Source organism: Elephas maximus, chromosome 12 (assembly GCF_024166365.1).
Source record: "Elephas maximus indicus isolate mEleMax1 chromosome 12, mEleMax1 primary haplotype, whole genome shotgun sequence".
NCBI lineage: Eukaryota > Metazoa > Chordata > Mammalia > Proboscidea > Elephantidae > Elephas > Elephas maximus.
The window spans coordinates 47,834,833-47,853,605 of NC_064830.1; the positions used below are offsets into that span (position 1 = coordinate 47,834,833).

The 18,773-nt window shown below is 36.7% G+C and overlaps 1 protein-coding gene across 1 annotated transcript in view; it reads left to right on the top strand.

Moving 5' to 3' along the window:
- SPDYA (speedy/RINGO cell cycle regulator family member A) overlaps window positions 1–18,773 on the top strand; it is a 41,510-nt gene that overhangs the window by 7,424 nt on the left and 15,313 nt on the right. The window contains exon 4 of the mRNA XM_049903804.1: window positions 12,768–12,939. Coding sequence (XP_049759761.1) covers window positions 12,768–12,939 — 172 coding nt within the window. The remainder of the gene's footprint in view (window positions 1–12,767; window positions 12,940–18,773) is intronic.

Genomic DNA, 18,773 nt, shown 5'->3' on the forward strand with positions numbered 1-18,773 from the left:
TAGCAGAAATACTACATGTGGGTGGCTTTAACCAAGAGAAATTTATCGTTTCACAGTTTAGGGGGCTAGAATTCTGAATTCAGGGCACCAGCTACAGGGAAAGGCTTTCTTTCTCTGTTGGCTCTGGAGGAAGGTCCTTGTCATTAATCTTTCCCTGATCTAGGAGCTTCCTAGCCCACGGATCCCGGGTCCAAAGGTTCTACTGGCACTACTTCGTTGGTGGTGTGAGGTCCACTTGTCTCTCTGCTCACTTCTCTCTTTTGTATCTCAAAAGAGATTGACTCAGGACACAGCATCACTGACATACCTGCCTCTGATCCTGCCTCATTAACATCGTAGAGGTAGGATTTACCACACAGAGGAAAATCTCATCAGATAACAAAATGGTGGAAAATCACACAGCACAGGGAATCACGGCATAGCCAAATTGACACACATTTTTGAGGTATGCAAGTCAATCCATAACAGTTGCATTGCATTTTAGATTTTTATAAGCTCCATATTCAAAATAACATGAAGTATAATTTCCATTTTATGTCTAATAATACCTTCTATATAGCTTTACTCAATAGTTCTTTTCTCATTAAATATTTTTCTCAGCTACAGTTCTAAAGCTCAAGTTCTTTTCCTTGCTATGTATTCTTATAACATTTCTATATATTCTTATATAGAGTTCTTATAACACTGAACTTTTATTACTTTTCTTCCATATTCTATCTCACAGGTATTTGTTTCATACTTAACTTGACTATAGGCTCCTTAAGGTCAAGAAATGTATATTTTATTATTTTTCATATCCTTTAATGGCTAATATATAGGAGGTTCTTAATCCTTTTTAAATAAATATCACTATTATACAAAAGAAATGGACTCTGCTCCAAGGAAATCTGACTAGTTCAAACTAGAGGACAACCTGCGTGTATACAATACAAATATTGTATTGCATGGTAGATGCAGCTCATTTTCAGTGCAGAATAATATATTCTATTGTTACTTATATATTTGGATTTTTCCTACTATCCTGTCAAGTACTTTCTATTTGTCCCATTTTTTTTTCTATTTCTTTTTTCCCCTCCATTTTATCTTCTTTTTGATCGAGGTTTTTATATTTTTCTTTTTGCGACCTTTTTTTCCTTTACATGTTTGGAAATGATGCAGCCTGCATATATTCTTTTAGCAGTTACCATCCTTATTTTTATTTTAAGAATCTTGCATACCTTAATGCTGATCACCCCCTTCCCAATTTATAATCTCCTATCTTGCAATTTTATGGTTTTACCTGATGCCCCTCATTAGTCATTATTGTTTTATACATTTAATATTTGTTTAAATTTACCCATATGTTTATATCTTTGCTTAACATTCCTTCTTGCATATGCAACCTTCCGCTTAGGATTATTTTCCTTTCTTTCGGGCTGCCCCCCCCCTTTTTTTTTAATAGGCTATTTATTAGATCGGAGCCCGGATGGCACAGTGGCAAAGAGCTCGGCTGCTAATCAAAAGGTCTGTAGTTCGAATTTACCAGCCACTCCTTGGAAACCCTATGGGGCAGTTCTACTCTGTTGTATAGGGTCACTATGAGTTGGAATTGACTCGACAGCAACAGGTTTGGTTTGGTTTTGGTGTTTATTAGAACACTTTTAGGTTTATAGAAGAATTGAGCTGGAAGTGCAGAGTTCCCATATACTCATTACCCCCCTGAAAATTGTATCTCTTTTATTAACATCTTGCATTCATGTGGTATGTGTTTGTTACAATTGATGAACCAATATTGATACATTATTAAAGATAGGGTTCACTGTTTGTGTTATACAGTCCTGTGGGTTTTGACAAATGCATGGTGTCATGTGTCCGCCCTTACAGTATGATACAAAATAGTTTCACTGTCCTAAAAATGTCCTGTGCTCCACCTATTCATCTCTCCTTCCTACCCTCTGAACCCCTGACAACCATTGATTTTTTTTTACTGTTTCTATAGCTTTTCTAGCTGCTTTTAAGACCTCTTTTTCTTTGATGTTTGGCAGTTCCACTATGTGTTACTGAAGCATTGGTTTCTTTTTTATCACCTGCTTGGGATTTCAAGGGCTTCTCGAATTTGAATGTTGGTGTCTTTCAATCATTCTTGGAAAAATGTTAGCCACTATCTATCAAATATTCCTCTTGTCCATTTTCTCTGTTATTCCCTTTTGAAATTCCATTTAAACACATAATACCTCACTCTGTCTTCCGTATCTTTTAACCTATCTTTGACATTTTCTATCTTTGTTTCTCTGGGCTGCATTTTGGATAATTTTTTTAGATCTGTCTTCCAGTTCATTAATTAGATTGTCATGAAAGTCTAATATGGAAATTAATTTCTATAGTATCTTTCCCTTACAGAAGTTGCATTTGTTTATTTTTCAAATGTACTTATCCCCTAGTCATATTCTCAATGTACTCTCTTAATTTTTTTATACATATTAGACATAGTTAATTTTTTATTCAGTGTATATTAATTCCAGTATCTTCAGACTTCAGGGTCTGTTTCTGCTCATAGTACCTTGTTTTCATATGTGACTTTGTAATTTTTTATTGTAAATTACTCATTTTTCTGGGAAAGTCATCTATGAGGCTTCTCTGAAGCCTAGGTTGAAGCAGAGTTCCTCCAGAGAGGATATGTATTTGTGCCCACCAGTTGTCCAGAGCTGGTGCTTCCTACTTGGGATCATGTTAAACACAATTCTTTCTTCGAGGTTTTCTGAACTATGCAGGGAACCAGGATTCAGTATGAATGGAAAACTAATGAAAGTGCCATTTTTTTGATGATGTATTCTCAGGAGACACTTTTTTTCCTCCTCCATCTAGTGCCAGGGTTGATTCAAACATGTTTCCTTACTATTCTTTTATGCACAGCAGGGTTTACCATTCACTTTTACACTGTGGGCATAGCCTTTTGGAGTTCCAGCTTTAGACAGGAAGTCTCCTTTTTATTCCCTGTCTTAGGTGGTTCATGAAGTTTGCTCCTTGGACTTTATTCAGTTGTCTAAGCAGAAGCTCTTGTTTCAGCATTCAGCAGAAAATTCATCATGAAAGCCAGTTTTGACACTCACTTACCTTCCTGGATTCCTCAGATGCCTTAAGTTTTTTTTTCTGTGGTTTCCATTCCTGTCAACTCAATGACATTTAATTTAAAAAAAAATTTTTTTTTTCATCCCTTTAGTTGTTTTCATCAGGTGATCATCCAGCATATCTAGTCTGCCATATTGTCAGAAATAGAAGTATTTTGCATCTTTTTATTGTGGCAAATTGCAGGATATACATAGTAGACTGAATAATATAATAAGCCCTTACGTCCTTCTGTTACCAGCTCATGATCAATCTTGTTTCACTAATACCCCACCCACTTCTCTCCAGCCATTATTTCTAAACATATCCCACACTTATAATTTCATCCATATATTTCAGTACGCATATTTAAAAAATGAGGAATTTTTTTTCTTTAAAACATAACCATAATTTCATTATCCATTAATTCCTTAGTACCATTAAATATCTAGTCAGTGTTTAGATTGCACCTCTCTACTCCCCTCTCTTGATGTGTTTAAATCCCCATCCCAGAAAGGCCCATACATTGTGACTGATAGGTCCTTAAGTCTCTTTTAATAGATAGGTCTCCCTTCCTTTTTTTCCTTGCAGTTTATTTTTTTGGGGGGAGGGGAGGAAGCAGGTCATTTGTCCTGTGGAATTTCTCACAGTCACAGATGTTGCTGAGTATCCCCCATGATATTGTTTAATATGTTCCTCTGTCCCCTGTATTTTCCGTGTAAAGGTAAATAAGGCTCTATCAGATTCAAGTTCTTTCTCTTTTTCCTCTCCTTCACCCCCAAAAATACTTTATAGGTTTTTTTTTTTTTGTACTTTTATCAGGTGGCACATATTGTCTAGTTCTCTTTTGATGGTCATCACCTGGATCGATTATTTCAGAAGGGGCTGAAAAATGGTGATATTCTAACTCTGCCATTTCTTCTTCATTTATTAGCTTCATTTACTATTATTAGCATATTTCAAAAAAGAGAAACTTCCCCTCCTCAATTATTTGGTTACTCAAAGATACCAGTTCATGTATGGAAAGCAGAAAAAATAACTAGATTATTTTCCTTTCTTTACAAATTTTAAAAATGATGAGTCGGCTCCCTAACATTCCCCCAAAGTGACTTTTTTTAGAATTATTAACTCGTAAATTTAAATATGTGTGATATATTTCAATTCATTGCAGTTATTATTCATGCTCAAATTTTCTCATTTTGGCCTGGGAGAGCCAATTCAAGTTAACTCCTGAGTCTTTTTGACATGATCTCACTGGCTTATGAAAAAAAAAAAAAAATGGGCAAAGATAGGTATATGGTATATCTAATGTATTACAGAAAGATGGGAATTAATCTGATATCCACCAGTAGGAGCCTAGTTAAATGAATACAGTTAATTCCAGGTCATAAACTCCCTTAATTTCTGGTATGAGAAGATATTCCAGGCTCATCTTATATATATCCTGTCCCCGACCTGGAATTAACTGTATTCATTTAACTAGGCTCCTACTGGTGGATGTCAGATTAATTCCCATCTTTTTGTAATACATTAGATACCATATACCTATCTTTGCCCACATGTAAAAGTGTATCTAGGTGTCTACTCATCTGGAGCAAAAGCGAATGAAGGAAACTAAAGACTCAAATAAGAAACTAGTCCATGGTACTAATAACCCACACAAACCATGGCCTCTTCTAACATGAGACCAGAAGAACTAGATAGCCCCAGCTACTACTACCAATCTTTCTGACCAGGGACACAGTAGAAGATCCTGGATAGAATGGGAGAAAAATATAAAACAAAACTCAAATTCCTAAAAAAAAAAAAAAAAGGCCAGGCCTACTGGGCATTTAGAGACTAGAGGAACCCCTGAGACTATTGCCCTAAGGTACCCTTTGAATTTGGCCCTGGAGCCACTCCTGGCAGTCACCTTTCAGCCAAATAATAGATTGGCTTATAAAATCAGCAATATGACCCTTGAGTAATATGCTCCCTTAAACACTCAACTATATGAGACCAATGGTCAACATTTACCCAGAAGCAAAGATGAGAAGGCAAGGAGCAGAAGAAGAGCTGTATCAGTGGAATCAGAACAAACAAATACTGAGAATGTTGATACATTGCAAGAATTGTAACAGATGTCAAGGAACAATTTGTATAAAAATTGTTAAATGGGAACCTAATTTGTTGTGTAAACTCTCACCTAAAACACAATAAAATATTTTTTTAAAAGTGCAGCTGTAAGATAAATTTCCATAATTAGAATTGTTTAATCAAAGAGTTGTGTATGTTTAATTAATAAATGTCCAGATCTCCTTCAAAGAGGCAACATTCTCATCAACAATTTATGAGAGGGTCTTTTTCTCCACGCTGTTACAACCACTATATACTATCAGATTTTTCTCTACCAATCTCCTGGTTAAAAAAAAAATCTCATTTTTTCGTAATATTCCCTTGTTATCCTTTTAATAGCTGTATTGAAAACATCTCTCATTTGTGATATTAGTAATTTGTGTCATCTCTTTTTTTTTCTCTTCATCAGTATTGCTAGAGGTTTGTCAATTTTACTGATCTTCTCAAAGAGGCAACTTTTGGTTTCATTGACTTTTCTCTGTTTCATTGGCTTATGCTTTGATCTTTATTATTTACTTTCTTTTGCTTGCTTTGAATTTGATTTGTTCTTTTTCTAGTTTCTTAAAGTGGCAGTTGATGTCATTGGTTTGAAATTTTTCTTTTATAATATAGGTGTTCAGTGCTGTAAGTTTCCCACTGAGTAGTGCTTTAGTGGTATTTCACACATTCTGATATGCTGTTTTTATTTTTATTTAGTACAAAAATAATTTTTAATTTCCTTTTTGAGTTCTTCTTTGACCCATGAGTTCTTTAAAAATATGTTATTCAGTTTACAGGTTATTGATGATTTTCCAGAGATCTTTTTGTTATTAATATCTAATTGCATTGTGGTCAAAGAACATACTTTGTATGAATTGAATCCTTGTAAATTTATTGATACTTGTTTTATGGCCCAGATTATGGTCTGTCTCAGTAAATGTTCTGCCTGTACGTGAGAGGAATATGTATTCTGCTGTTTTGGGGTGGAGCATTTTATAAATTTCAGTTAGGTCAAGCTGGTTAATAGTGTTGTTCAAATCTATTGTATCTCTGATTTTCTGTCTACCTGTACTATCAATTAAGAGAGGTATTGAAATTTCTGACTACAGTTGTGAATTTGTCTGTCTCTTTGCAGTTCTATCTGGTTTTACTTCATATATTTTGTAGCTCTGTTTTTAGGGGCTTACATATTTAAGATTATTATCCTCTTAATTAATTGACCCCTTTGTTAATATGAATTGATATCCTTTATCCCTGGTAATATTCTTAGCTTTGAAATCTACTTTATCTGATACTAACATAGCCTCTCTAGCTTTTTTTTGACTAGTGTTAGAATATTAGTTTTCTATCCTTTTACTTTTAATCTATATGTGTCTTTAAAGTATATATCTTATAAGCAGCATATAGTTGGGTCTTGCTTTTTTATCCAGTCTGACACACTCTGCCTTTTAATTGGAGTGTTTAGGCCATTTATATTTGATGTGATTATTGATATGGTTAGGTTTAAAGATATCATCTTTCTGTTTGTTTATCCTTTTACTTTTAATCTATATGTGTCTTTAAAGTATATATCTTATAAGCAGCATATAGTTGGGTCTTGCTTTTTTATCCAGTCTGACACACTCTGCCTTTTAATTGGAGTGTTTAGGCCATTTATATTTGATGTGATTATTGATATGGTTAGGTTTAAAGATATCATCTTTCTGTTTGTTTTCTATTTGTCCCATCTGTTCTTTGTTTCCTTTTTTCTGACTTTTGGATTATTTATTATGACTCCATTTTATTAAATACACACTCCTCTCAATTCCTTTGTTGACTTATTAGCCATAACTCTGTTTTGTTATGTTCGTGACTGCTGCAGGACTTGTAGTATACATCTTTAACTTATCTCAGCCTACCTTCAAATGTTGTTATACCACTTCACATGTATTAAGAACCTTACAGTAAATACTTCTGTTTCTCTCCTCTAAGCCTCTATGCTATTGCTTAAACAGTTATCTTTTTAAGAGATTTTTTAAAAAATCTTATGTGTTTACCCATATATTTACCATCTCTGGTGCTTTTTATTTGTATGGATAAATCCATATTTTCATTTGGTATAATTTTAATTCTGCCTGAGGACTTCCTTTAACATTTCTCGTAGTGTGGATCTGCTGGTGATTATTTCAGCTTTTGTATATCTGAAAACATCTTTATTTTGCCTTCATTCTTAAAAGTTTTATTTATTTATATTATTGTTGAGAATATATACACAGCAAAACATAAACCAGTTCAACAGTTCCTACATGTACAATTCAGTGACATTGATTATATTTTTCAAGTTGTGCAACCATCCTCACCTTCCTTTTCTGAATTGTTCCTCTCCCATTAACATAAACTCACTGCCCCCTAAGGTTCCTACCTAATCTTTTGAGTTGCTGTTGTCACTTTGATCCCATATAGATAGTTCTTAAGAGAGCGTAATACTGAACGCAGACTTTTTTACTAGTTAAGCTAAACTATTTTTTGGTTTTAAGAAGACTTCAAAGGATATTTTTGGTCCAAAGTTTAAAGATTATCTTAGGGCAGTAGTTTCAGGGATTCATTCTGCCTCCATGACTCCAGAAAGTCTGGAGTCCATGAGAATTTGAAATTCCGGTCTATATTTTCCCCTATTTGATCAGGACTCTTCTATAGAATGTTTGATCAAAATGTTCAGTAATGGTAGCCGAGTAGCATCCAGTTTTTCTGGTGTCATGGCAAAAGAGGCAGTTGGTCATGGAGGCAATTAGCCACACATTCCATTTTCTCCTCCTCCTATTATTTTGTCTTCATTTTTGGAAGATGTTTTTGCTGGGGAGAGAATTCTAGGCTGACAGGTTTGTTGCTTTCTTTCAGTACTTTAAATATGGTACTACACTGGCTTGCATTATTGCTGATGAGAAGTCTCCTTCATCTTTGTTTCTGTGTTATCTAACATGTCTTTTTTTCTCTGACTGCTTTTAAGATTTTCTCTTTATTACTGGTTTTTAGCAATTTGATTATGACGTGCATTGATTTATTTTTCATGTTTCTTGTGCTTTGGGGTTCATCGGGCTTCTTTGATCCATGTTGTTGTTAGGTGCCATCGAGTCGGTTCCAACTCATAGTGACCCTGTAGAACAGAGTAGAACTACCCCATAGAGTTTCCAGGGAACAACTGATGGATATGAACTGCTGACCATTAGGTTAGCAGCCAAGCTCTTAACTTCTGCACCGCTGGGTCTTCTGTTGGATCCGTAGGTTTATAGTTTTTATCAAATTTGGAAAAATATTCAGCCATTATTTCCTGGAATATTTTTTCTGTTCACCTCCCCCCCCCGGGGACCCCAATTTCACCTAAATTAGCCTGCTTGAAGTTGTCCCACAGCTCACTGATGCTCTCTTCAGTACTTTTGTTTCTTATTCTCTGTGTGTTTCATTTTAGATAGTTTCCTTTGCTACAGATAATTTCAAAAATGGGAACTGCCAGAAATTCAGGCTGGATTCAGAAGAGGACGTGGAAAGAGGGATATCATTGCTGATGTCAGATGGATCTTGGCTGAAAGCAGAGAATACCAGAAAGATATTTACCTGTGTTTTATTGACTATGCAAAGACATTTGACTGTATGGATCTGTCTTAGTCATCTAGTGCTGCTGCAACAGAAATGCCACAGGTGGATGGCTTTAACAAAGAGAAATTTATTCTCTCATTGTCTAATAGGCTACAAGTCCAAATTCAGGGCATCAGCTTCAGGGGAAAGCTTTCTGTCTCTGTGAGCTCTGGAGGATGGTCCTTGTCATCAGTTTTCTCTTGGTCTGGGAGCATCTCAGCGCAGGAATCTCAGGTCCAAAGGACGCACTCTGCTTCCGGTGCTGCTTTCTTGGTGGTATGAGGTTCCCATGTCTCTCTGCTCACCTCTTTCTTTTATATCTCAAAAGAGATTGGCTTAAGACACTACCTAATCTTGTAGACTGCATCAGTATAACTGCTGCTAATCAATTGTATTACATCATAGTGATAGGATTTACAAGACAAAGGGAAATCACATCAGATGATAAAATGGTAGACAATCATACAAAGGAATCATGACCTAGCCAAGTTGACAGATATTTTGGGGGGACACAATTCAATCCATGACAGGATCTTAACAAATTATGGATAACATTACAAATAATGGGAATTCCAGAACACTTAATTGTGCTCATGTGGAACCTGTACATAGACCAAAAGGCAGCCATTTGAACAGAATAAGGGGATACTGCATGGTTTAAAATCAGGAAAGGCATATGTCTGGGTTTTATCCTTTCATCATAGTTATTCAGTCTGTATGCTGAGCAAATAATCTGAGAAGCTGGACTATGCAAAGAAGAATGCAGCATCAGGATTGGAGGAAGTCTCATTAACAGCCTGCAATATGCAGATGACACAACCTTGTCTGCTGAAAGTGAAGAGGACTTGAAGCATTCACTGATGACGATCAAAGAATGCAGCCTTCAGTATGGATTACACCTCAACATGAAGAAAAAACAAATTCTCACAACTGGACCAATAAGCAACATCATGATAAAAGGAAAAAATATTGAAGTTGTCAAGAATTTCATTTTACTTGGATCCACAATCAATGCCCATAGAGGCAGCAGCCAAGAAATCAAACGACATAATGTGTTGGGTAAATATGCTGCAAAAGACCTCTTTTTGTAAGTGTTAAGGCAAACATGGCACCTTGAGGGCTAAGGCGTGCCTGACTCAAGCCATGGTATTTTCAGTTGCCTCATATGCTTGTGAAAGCTAGACAATGAATACGGAAGACAGAAGAATTGATGCCTTTGAATTATGGTATTTGTGAAGAAAACTGAATATACTATGGACTTCCAGAAGAACAAACAAGCCTGTCTTGGAGAAAGTACAGCCAAAATGCGCCTTAGAAGTGAGGATGGGAAGACTTCATCTCATGTACTTTAGACATGTTATCAGGAGGGACCAGTCCCTGGAGAAGCACATCATACTTGGTAAGGTAGAGTGTCTATGAAAAGAGGAAGACCTTCAACGAGGTGGATTGACACAGTGGCTACAACAATGGGCTCAAACATAGTATCTTAGTTATCTAGTGCTGCTACAATAGAAGTACTACAAGTGGATGGCTGTAACAAAGAGAAAATTATTCTCTAACAGTTTAAGAGGCTAGAAGTTTGAATTTAGGGCGCCAGCTCCAGGGAAAGGCTTTCTCTGTTGGCTCTGGAGGAAGGTCCATGTCATCAATTTTCCCTTGGGTCTAGGAGTTTCTCAGCTCAGGGACCCCAGGTCCAAAGAATATGCTCCTCTTTCAGCTCTCCTTTCTTGGTGGTAGGAGGTCCCTCTCTGGTTGCTTCTCTTTTTTATATCTCAAAGGAGATTGACTCAAGATACAACCTAATCTGTAGATTGTGTCCTCCCTCATTAACATAATGAACAGCCCAGTTCCAAACAGGATCATAACTACAGGCATAGAAGCTAGGATTTACAACACATAGGATAATTTCATCAGATCACAAAATAGAGGACAGCCACACAATACTGGGAATCATGGCTTAGCCAAGGACAGCACCTAACAACAACTATTGCTATGTTTTCAAATTCACAAAATTTTTCTTCTGCAGGACAACACACAGTACGGGGTAAAAAAAAAAAAATCCATTGCCATAGAGTCGATTTCAACTAATAGCGACCCTACAGGACAGAGTAGAATGGCCCCATAGAGTTTCCAAGGAGCACCTGGTGGATTCGAACTGCCAACCTTTTCGTTAGCAACCATAGTTCTTAACTACCATGACACCAGGGTTTCCAAATACAGGGTAAGTCAGCACAATTAGACTTAACCAAAAGCTAAGAAGTTTCCTGAATACAACCAAACACTTAGATGGACAGAGTAGTAGGGGTAAGGATCTGGGGACCATGGTTTCCAGGGACATCCAGGTCAATTGGCATAACAAAGTTTATTAAGAAAATGTTCTGTGTGCCATTTTGGTGAGTGGCATCTGGGGTCTTAAAAGCTAGCGAGCAGCCATCTGAGATGCACCAATTGGTCTCAACCCAACTGGAGCAAAGGAGAGTGAAGAATACCAAAGACAAAAGGAAAATATTAGCTCAAAAGACTAAAAGAGCCACATAAACCAGAGACTCCATCAGCCTGAGACCAGAAGAACTAGATGGTACCCAGCTACCACCAATGACTGCCCTGACAGGGAACACAACAGAGAGCCCCTGACGGAGGAGAAGGAAAGTGGGGTGCAGAACTCAAATTCTATTGAAAAGACCAGACTTAATGGTCTGACTGAGACTGGAGAGACCCTTGAAGACACGGCCCCTGGACGCTCTGTTAGCCCAGAAGTGAAACCATTCCCAAAGCCAACTCCTTAGACAAAGATTAGATTGGACTATAAGACATAAAATGATAGTCATGAAGATAGTGCTTCTTAGTTCAAGTAGATACGCGAAACTAAATGGGCAGCTCCTGTCTGGAGGTAAGATGAGAAGGCAAAACGGGACGGGAGCTGGTTGAATGGACAAGGGAAAGGAGGATTGTGCTGTCACATTTTAGCGAGAGTAACTAGGGTCACATAATAATGTGTGTATAAATTTTTGTATGAGAAATTGACTTCACTTAAAATACAATTTAAAAAATATATATATATATATAGTCAATCAGGAAAAAAAAATTTTTTTCCTTCTGCATTGCCTAACCTGTCATTAATCCCATTCAGTGTATTTTTTTTAATCACACACGTTGTAGTTTTCATCTCTAGAAGTTCAATTTTGGTCTTTTTTACATCTTCAATGTGTCTACTTAACTTTTTGAACATCTGGAATAGTTACAACTTATAATATCCTTGTCTGTTACTTCCACCATGTGTATTAATGTGTATTAGTTTAGTATTATTCTTATTATGGGTCATGTTATGTATGCTTCTATGTACGCCTTGTCCCCCTCAAGTATTAAGCAGAGTACTAATTTCCTTATGTGTATAAGGAAACTACCTAATTCTGGGGAAATACCATAATAAAGGATTAGAGCGAACAGTGCCTGACATTCATTCACACAGTAATATTCACTTAATAATAGTGCCTGTTTCCATCAGCCAAACTGAAAAAAAAAAAAAAAATTATGAGCATTGAATAGAGTACTCAGGAAAGTCTTATTTCAGTAAAAACCCAAAAACCAAACCCAGTGCCATCGAGTCGATTCCAACTCATAAAAAAGTGGGGAATTAGCTCTATACTGAAAAGTGGTGCGATTGCCCCAAATCCACCTAACAAGTCATAAAAACAAGACCTGAAAGGATCAGGCTGTATCCAAGTAACAACTGCATCTGAGAACAAACCTTAAGAAGATTTATAAAAATACAAAAATATCCAGAACCAAACAAGGTAAAATTCTCTGTATTTTCATTTTTTGGTGTCTTGAATTCTCTGCATTTCTTGAATTGTGAGTAAGGTTGAATATCTTTTATGTGTTTATAAGCTGTGTGTGTGTGTGTGTGTGAGTGTGTGTGTGTACTATCTGTTCCTGTCCTTTACCCATTTCTTTTTTGGATTGTTGATCTTTGTTAGGTATCTGGCAAATACAGTTGAAGAAGATGAAGAAGAATCGAAGTATGAAATTTTTCCATGGGCTTTAGGAAAAAACTGGAGAAAATTGTTCCCTAATTTCTTAAAGTTAAGGGACCAACTCTGGGATAGAATTGACTATAGGGCTATTGTAAGCAGGCGATGCTGTGAGGAGGTAAGGATTTTAAAGTATATATGTTATCTCTATCATCTGGTCGTGTAATTTTCTTTGTATTATTTTTAATGTGCTTCTGATGTTTCACTTTTTGTGTATGTAAGGGTAGACCGTTATCCTTGATCATTATCATGATTAAAATGTTGCCATTTTAATTTTGTATCACAATAATTAAAAATTGTCATTTCTGTATTTCAGGGCAGCCTATTTCTGTAACAAGCATGTTTATTTTAGTGTGTTCCTCCTATCTAAAAGATCATCAATATATTGGGAGAGGGTGATATGAACATACCAAAATATCTTATTGAGAATGGTAATAACACTGGAATTGAATAATAATTTACATTAAAGAATGTGTAGTTTCAAGTTCCTAAGATTGAAATACCAACCACAGGGTATAAAAAAATTTTTTTTAATTAAATTTGTTTAAAAACCATACCTCTTTTAACATAGACTTCATAAAGTAAGTTTCCTTGATGGCAGTTTCTATTATGATAAAGCAGCGGGACACTAACATTTAAAAGATCAATTGTTTTATCAAATGCTTTGGTTTTCAATAAAGAAGAAAGCTCGTGTTTTAAACTAAAAAAAAATTCTAGAAAATTAAATGGAAAGCAGTGATCACTGTAAGCCAGTATTAGTTCAGAAAAGTTTGATAAATGTAGGCTACATGATCTTGTAATTAAGTGAAGTCATATCCAGTTAAATGACTATTGCCCCAGAGAGACAATTAATGGGTTAATATCAAACCTGAGGGAAGACTTCAGTGGTTTGTCACAGAACTCTTTCCAGAACTAACCATGTTAATTACATTTCTTAATGAGATGAAGATATGGCAAATATGTCTATTTATGGATTAAATTAGGATTGTTAAATGTTGAGGAAATGCAAGGATTCAGAAATAACTTAGAAGACTGTACAGCAAGAGTGTACAAGATTAAATTTAATAGAAAAAGACGTCAAGATTGGTGTATACACGCCTGAAATGAATGGGTCCTCATTAAAGCATTTAAGGTAGACTCATTCCAATTACACGGCCTTGAAAGAGTTCTTTATTGTTATTTTGTCACTGTCTTCCTGTGTCAACAGTGGGTAATTTGCACACCTGCTGCCATCCTTGGATTTGGTAGTGGGCCTGATTTGAACACTAATTTTTTCAAAGTAGACACTTTAGGCCCCATGGGACACTGTCTTAGTTATCTAGTGCTGTTATAACAGAAATACCACAAGTGGATGGCTTTAACAAACAAATTTATCTCAAACAGTTCAGGAGGCTAAAAGTCCAAATTCAGGGTTCCAACTCCAGGGTATTGACTCTGGGGGAGGTCCTTCTCATCAATCTTCCCCTGAGTCTAGGAGTTTCTCAGCCCCGGGATCCCCAGTCCAAAGGACATGCTTCACTTTTAGCTCTTCTTGGTGGCAGTGGGTCCTCTCTCTCTGCTCGCTTCTCTCTGCTTTTATCTCTTGCAGGGTGGTGAAGGGAGGTGACTCAAGATACAACCCACCCTAATCCTACCTCAGTGACATAACAAACATAACCTAATCCTCATTAACATGACCTAATCCTGCCTCATTAACATAATAGACACCTCACTCCCAAATGGGACCATAACCACAGGCATAGAGGCTAGGATTTACAGCACATCACAAAATGGAGGATAATCAGATCACAGAATGGAGGATAATTATATACTACTGGGAATCAGGACTGTCATGGATTGAATTGTGTCCACCAAAAATATGTGGCAACTTGGTTAGGCCATGATCCCCGGTACTGTGTGATTGTCCTTCATTTTGTGATTGTAATTTTATGTTAAAGAGGATTAGGGTGAGATTTTAACACCCTTACTAAGGTCACATCCCTGATCTGATGTAAAGGGAGTTTCCTTGGAGTATGCCCGCACCACTTTTTATCTTACAAGAAATAAAAGGAAAGGGAAGCAAGCAGAGAGTGGGGACCTCATACCATGAAGAAAGCTGTGCCGGGAGCACAACGCATCCTTTGGACCCGGTGTTCCTGTGCAGAGAAGCTCCTAGTCCAGGGGAAGATTGATGAGAAAGACCTTTCTCCAGAGCCAACAGAGAGAAAGCCTTCCCCTGGAGCTGATGCCCTGAATTTGGACTTCTAGCCTACTAGATTGTGAGAAAATAAATTTCTCTTTGTTAGAGCCACCCACTTGTGGTATTTCTGTTACAGCAGCACTAGATGACTAAGACGGTGGCCTAGCCAAGTTGACACGTATTTTGGGGGGACAAAATTCAATACATGACACTTAGCTAAGAACAAAGAGGGAACACCAGAGGCAATAGGTGGGGATAGGCAGTGACTTGCCTCCCAGTGGACTACCCAACCCCTTCCAAGATAAAAAAGATACAACAAGTATTATCATTTTAACTGCATCAACTTTAATATACACTATTGGAGCTGAGAATTCCTGCAGGTACTGATACCAGACTACTAAAGAGCAAAAGACAATGATGTGGTTTAATGATATATGTGTAAAAGACTTAAAGAGTTTTAGACACTTGTAAACATGGTTGTGTAATGGGACTGACAGAAAAGTTTATGTAGACTTTGGCTGCATTAATAATTAATGTGTGTCAGAATAGCTCTGTGCACCTTAGACTTTTCAACTGGCTGATTTTTCGGAAGTAGATCTCCAGGTCTTTCTTCTAAGGTGCTTCGGGGTGGAATCAAACCTCCAACCTTTCAGTTAGCAGCCAAGCACATTAGCCATTTGCACCACCCAAGGACTCCAGTGTCCACAAAAGGAGGATAAATAGATTATACCTAACATACATTTGTTGACATTGACCAACAGCTCTCTATCCAGACGAGAGAATAGTCTCAAAAGAAAAATGTCATATGTGGAATGATAGAAAGGATTAGATATTTTTAGTATGAAGAAGAGAAGATTCAGGAAGCTTGCTACCTACTTTCAGATATTTAAAGGGCCAACGTTGGACAGGAAATAGATTTGATTTGTCTTTTTTTGACTGTAAAGCAGAGGACTAAGATCTGTGGATGGAAAAGTAAAAGAGAAAGGTAGCTCAATATGAAGAATATCATCTTAACAGGTATCTGAAAATGAGACATTTCACCAAAGAGGATATGAAAAGATACTCAGTGTCATTAGCCATTAAACCTATTGCTATTGAGTTGATTCCGACTCATAGTGACCCTATAGGACAGAGTAGAACTGCCCTGTAGGGTTTCCAAGGAATGGCTGGTGAATTTCAACTGTTGACCCTTTGGTTGGCAGCTGAGCTCTTAACCACTGCACCATCAGGGCCTCTCATTAGCCATTAGGAAGATGTAAATCAAAATCACAATGAGATACCACCTTACCCCGTCAGAATGATAATGATCAAAAAATGGAAAATAATACATGTTGGCAAGGTTCTTAAGAAACTGCAATGCTTATCCATTGCTGGTGGTAGTGTAGAATGGTACAGCTGCTGTGGAAAAAAGTTTGGCAGTTCCTCAGTCAAACATAGAACTATCATGACCCATCAATCCCAATCCTAGGTATATACCCAGAAGTAAAAGCAGGAATGCAAACAGAAACCTGTACACCAACGTTCATTGTAGCACTTTTCACGATAGCCAAAATGCAGAAACAACCAAAATGCCCTTCAACAGAGGAATGGATAAACAAAATGTGGTATATACATCCAATGGAATACTACATGATCACAAAGAAAAATGAAGTCCTGATGTATGCCACAACATGGATGAACCTTGAAAACATTATGCCACGTGAAATAAGTCAGTAGCAAAAGGACAAATATTGTATGATTATATGAAATAAGTAAATATATAGAAACCAAAAATTATTAGTGGTTACCAGCATGGAAAAGGGGAGTTTTTCTTTAGGGAGCATTGAGTTTAAGTTAATGGTGGTGGGATAATTTGATAAAGGATAGTGAGAATGGTTGCACAACTTGAAGAATATAATCAATGTCACTGAATTATACTGTAGAAATTGTTGAATTGGCATATGTTTTGTTGTATATCTTTCTAAAAAATGAGATGACTTTTCCTGAAGCAGTGATTCCTGTCTCACTAATGATTTTTTTTTTTAAACACATAGATGGTTATGTTATAGAGGGAATTCATGCTTCAGGTAAGCAATTAAACTAGATGGCCACTAAAGTTTCTTCCAACTCTAAATTTTGAAATTGCAGTTATATTTTATAAATATTTACTGCCTACGCTCTTACTGGGCAAGCTAGGCCGCTCCTTAACATTGCTAGAATCCATTCATTCACTCAGCAAATATTTATTTAACGAGAACTTAGTATCTACCAGACACTAAACTATTTTATTTCTTGTCATTTAAAAAGGCTTGAAGCAAAGATAGCAATATTGACAGCTGTTAATTCTGAGAGGTAGGAATATGGATATTTGCTATACTATTTACTTATGCTTTTAAAATGTATCAACATTTTATTAAAGATGAATGAAACACACAAAAAAGATAAATGAAACCTAAGTAGTACTGCCTCCTCAAAAGGGTCACTTTATTTAAATGAGTTTCATCCCTTTATCCTCTATCGCAGTACCCTGTTTGTTTCCTTTTATAGCACTTAACAGAATTAAGAATTATTTGTTTGTTGTCTCTTTAAACTGTAAACTAAATTTAATGAAGTCAAAAATATAGTACGCCTTTAACATCTCCCTGCCACTTCTGTCACACTCCATTGACAAGTATCATGCTTTCGTTCTCATTTACTGAGAAAATAGAAGCAACCAGAAAAGAACACCAAATGTTCCCACACTATCTACCCTCCTACCGTGTATTTACCCATGAATCTGTGCTCCCTTTGTTACTATGAAAGAACTATCTTTGCTTCTACCCAAGTCCATTCCCTTTACTTGTGCACTAGAGCTCATCCTTTTTTTGCCTTCTAAAGAGCATCACTCCAGTAATTATAGCCTCTTTCCAGCATTTTCACATTTTCTATTTTTATTGGATCACTGCCAACAATACAAAATTACTCTAAGATCTCCAATAAACAAAATTTCACTGCCCATGTCCCTTACAATTAAACTCCTTAAAAGTGTCATTGTACTCCGTCTCCACTTCCTCTCCTTCCATTCTCCTTGTACCTATTTCAGTCTTTTCCTCATCACTCCATAGAAACTTGTCAGGTACCAAAGATCTCTGTATTGCCAAATCCAAAGGTTAGTTCTCAATCCTCAGATTATGCAATTTAGCAGCAGCAAGCATTTGACACCATCCCTCATTTCTTCCCGAAACACTGTCTTCACCTGGTTTCCAGGATGCCAGCTTCTTCTCACTCACCTTTGCCAGTTCCTTTTCACACCACCAATCTTGTAAAGTGCCCCAGGGTTCAGTCCTAGGATCTCTTCTCTTTTGGGACCACTTACCAGTTGATCTTTAACTCCAGACCTACATGTCTAATTGCCTACTCACACTTCATTGTCTAATAGATATCTTGAATTTAACGTGCCAGACATTGAACTCCAGATTTCCGCCCCCCCCGACAGACCTCCAAACCTCCTCCTTCAGTCTTCTACATCTTAATAAATAAATGGCAACTCCATCCTTGCAGTTGCTCAGGCCAAAAAACTAATATATGTCATCCTTGACTCTTCTTTTTCTCATATGCATATCTGAAAAAATTATCTAGAGCCCATAATTTCTCACCACCTCCACCACTAACACTCTCCTTTAAGTGATTGTCATCTCTTGCCTTGATTATTGCCATAGTCTTCCACATGGTCTCTTACAATCTTTCTCCCCTATAGTCTATTCTTTATACAGCAGCAGAGTATACCTTTTAAAAAGTAAGTCATATCATGACTC